Consider the following 3,760-nt stretch of genomic DNA (forward strand, 5'->3'; position numbering starts at 1 on the left):
TTATCTGTTGTTTCTAACAGCGTACTTCTTCATAAAGTAGGTACTCAGAGTTAGATATGTTGAGTGCTGAATGGTTATCCATGTTCCTGTGTATTAGTTGGTATATTAGTCTGTTTCTGTTGCTTATAACAAAATACCTTAAACTGGGTGATTTATAAAGAAAAACAAAATTTATTGCTTATAGTTTCTGAGGCTGGGATGTCCAAAGTCCAGGGAACACATTTGGTGAGGGTCTTGGTGATGATGACAGTGACTCGGGTCTCACATTGCAAGATGGTGGAAGCAGAAAGAGCGAGAGAGCGAGAGAGAGAAAGACTCTCCTTTTCTTTTAAAGCCCTCAGAATCACACCCCTGACCACCATTTTTAATCCATTCACTACTTCATGGTCTTATAATCCAGTCACCTCCATAAGGTCCCACTTTCAGTTATCATAATAGGATTTCCCACCCTCTCAACAGTCACAGTGGGGCCAAGTTTCTAGTACATAAAACTTGGGGGACATGATTCAAGCTTCAGTGAGTTTTGGGGGGACATAGTTCGATCCACTACAGTTGGTGATCTTTGTGAAACAAAAGCTATCTCTGGCTGATATAATGAAAAAAGAGTATTTGGAAAGGTATTGCATAGCTTGCGGAATCAAGGGGAAAATGGAATCGTTTGTCAGTCTCAGGAAGAGTAAGAACTGTGACACTTGTGGCATCTTAGCACCCTAGCCAACCAGGAGTGTCTCTTAAGTATTGCTACTGAAATGGCTCAGTTCTGTTTTCATTCAGTGATTTGTCCAGAATTGTGTTTCTTGGGAGGGAATAAGAACTGTGACACTTGTGGCATCTTAGCACCCTAGCCAACCAGGAGTGTCTCTTAAGTTTTGCTATTGAAATGGCTCAGTTCTGTTTTCATTCAGTGATTTGTCCAGAATTGTGTTTCTTGGGAGGGAGTCAGATTTGCTCTAAGCTTAAGTCAGGTGCCTATTGTTTAGCAGGGGTGATTGACAGGCCACCAAAGGCACAAGAAATGGGAGAAGAGTGTCTCCAAAGAAAAAGTGGGGACCTATTACCAAACAAGGGGAAACAGGCAAAAACAACAAATGCCTGCTTCCAGCAAGGTTCATCTCAAAGCAGAGTGGATTTAAATAACAGCTTTAACCTAAACAATAAGTGATTTGGAGATCACCTGAATTCAATTGCCAAGTTATTCCTCTAGATGGAAAATCTTAGCAGTTTAATGCATCAAGAAATGTTTTATGTTCAATTGAAAACTTGATGTTTCTTCTGATAACATTTTTAAAAATAGTATTTATTTAGCCGTTTTCAAACATACACAGAAATATAATAATGTGGAACCTCATGTAACCATCACCCAACTTCAACAGTTCTCAGCATTTTGCCAATCTTGTTTCTGTTGGTTGCATTTTAAAGCATTATTGTAAGATGCTTTTACAACTAGCTATATAGAAACTTATAAGATTTAACATGTTTGAGAACTTGCTTTAAGAAATAAATCCAAGTGTCAAGGGTAATCAGTCTCATACCATAAAACAGTTAATGCATTATTTATCTGGAGGTACAATTTTATTTCTGTCAGTAAGGCTTTTTAAATTTTTATTACTGGCTTAATCCTGATAAATTAATCCCTTAATAACTCTTTTCAGCTGACTTCTACCAAATTTGTCTTCTGGTCCTTGGAGTCTTTGGGTGGGAGTCAGAGGTTTTATCTGACCATAAAGTCTGGACACAAGCATGCACGCACTTTGCTGAGAGTTGAGTGTGCTCTGGTCTCTTTTGCAGTTGAAAGATGCATGAGTGTGATGCAGTCCGGGACACAGATGATCAAACTGAAGCGTGGGGCCAAAGGGCTCGTCCGGCTCTTTTACCTGGATGAGCACCGGACCCGCCTCCGATGGCGACCCTCTAGGAAGAGCGAGAAGGCAAAAAGTAAGACCAACCTTTGCATTCTTTGCTTGGCTTCACACGGAAACATGTGGGTTATACTGGGTAGGCTCTGGGAAAGCTTCAGATCTGTGGAACTTTCCTGTTTTTGCAAGTTTTGGGGTCAGTTGTTCATGGATATTGAGAGACAGAATAAGTGATGACTGTCTTTGGGGAGTTTAAATCCATAAAAGTTTTCTTGCCCATGAATGCTATAAATGTTATTTCCTGTGTGTTGGAGACATGAGTTGTTTTTTTTTTAAGTTGGGATATAAAGTTTTACAGCTTGAGACCTTTTATTTTTCTGTAAAGGGTGAGGGACATCATAAATACACTGGGCTTTAAAGTGTATATTCTGAGCACAGTTAACTGGTTAATGAATTGACAGCACTGTTTTAATGATACCAAATAAAATAGTTTTGATCTGACTGCTAGTTAAAGCTTCTCTCTCCCACACTGTATTAGTCAGGTCAGAGAAACAGAACCAACAGGAGATAGATAGATGGATGGATGAGAGGGGATTTATTAGGGGAATTGGCTCATGTGATTATGGAGGCTGAGAAATCCCGCAATATGTTGTCTGCAAGCTGGAGAACCAGGGAAGATGGTGCTGTCGTTCAGTCTGAGTCTGAAGACCCAGAACTGGGGGAACCAGGGGTGTAACTCTCAGTTCAAGGTCAAAGCCCCAAGAACCTGGGGGGCCACTGATGCACCTCCCAGAGTCTGAAAGCTGGAGCACCTGGAGTTCTGATGTCCAAAGGCAGAAGAAGATGGGTCTCCCAGCTCCAGAAGAGGAGGAGAGAGCACATTTGTCTTTCCTCTGCCTTTTTGTTCTGTCTGATCCCTCACCTGATTAGAGGATGGCTACACATGCTGGGTGAGGGAGGATTTTCCTTATTCAGCCCACTGATTCAAATGCCAAGCTCTTCCAGAAAACACCCTCACAGACACACCCAGAAATGATGCTTTGCCCAGCTATCTGGGTATCCTTTAAGGTAGTCAAGGCGACACCTGAAATGAACCATCACATATACTTTCTACATTTAACATCAAGTCCTTGTTGAATCTCTTGTGACAGCTCATCTGCTCCTTCCTTCCTGTTTTCATGGTAGCCTCCTTGGTTCAGGGTCTCTTCACCTCTCTGGTAGTCTATTGCAAGTCCTCCAACCAGTCTCCATTTTTCTAGTTTCTTCTGTCTTTATCAGTAACAGAAGACCTTGTCTAAATTCGGCTTGCATGGTAAACAAATTTATTACCTCCCCTAACAAGAAACTCAGAGACTGGCAGTCCCCAGGCATGGGACGTTTAGTTTCTTTTTCTGTTTCTCTGAAGTGCTCTTGGCTCTGTTCTTGTGTGTTGGCATTGTCACCAAGGCAGCAGCAGCAACATGGCCTCAGCCATTCTGGGCCTCACAACCTGATATGACCGTGAAGAGGCAGAAAGGGACCTTCTCTTCTGTTGCTTCTTTTTTAGGAGAAAAGAACTCTTTCTAGACCCTTCCCTTAAGGCAGACTGGCCCATGCCTGCTTGGTTAGAACTGGCTTGCATGCGCTCTCCTGAAACAGTCATAAGACATAGGAGTGGGTCACTCCAATAGCCTGACCCACCAGAACATGCCCTGGGGCTGAGCATTTCCCTGTGAGTCATGTGGGGAACGAGTTGATACTAGAAGAAAATCAGGACCCCGCCATTAAGGCAGAAGTGAGGAGTAGGTGGTGTATGTGGGCAACCAGTTGGGTATGCAACACTTCTGATTCGTGCTTAAACATAAGCAAACAAAAATATTTTCGTCTGAAGTTATCCCCCTTGCCAGTGCTTCTCTGATCCACAC

The 3,760-nt window shown here is 42.4% G+C and overlaps 1 protein-coding gene across 1 annotated transcript in view; it reads left to right on the top strand.

The window, feature by feature from the left end:
* Positions 1–3,760, top strand: part of PLCH1 (phospholipase C, eta 1) — a 160,693-nt gene that overhangs the window by 55,804 nt on the left and 101,129 nt on the right. The window contains exon 2 of the mRNA XM_008576383.1: positions 1,789–1,935. Within this exon, the coding sequence (XP_008574605.1) occupies positions 1,800–1,935 (136 nt within the window). The 5' untranslated portion in view covers positions 1,789–1,799. The remainder of the gene's footprint in view (positions 1–1,788; positions 1,936–3,760) is intronic.

Source organism: Galeopterus variegatus, unplaced genomic scaffold (assembly GCF_000696425.1).
Source record: "Galeopterus variegatus unplaced genomic scaffold, G_variegatus-3.0.2 Scaffold1343, whole genome shotgun sequence".
NCBI classification, from domain to species: Eukaryota; Metazoa; Chordata; class Mammalia; order Dermoptera; family Cynocephalidae; genus Galeopterus; species Galeopterus variegatus.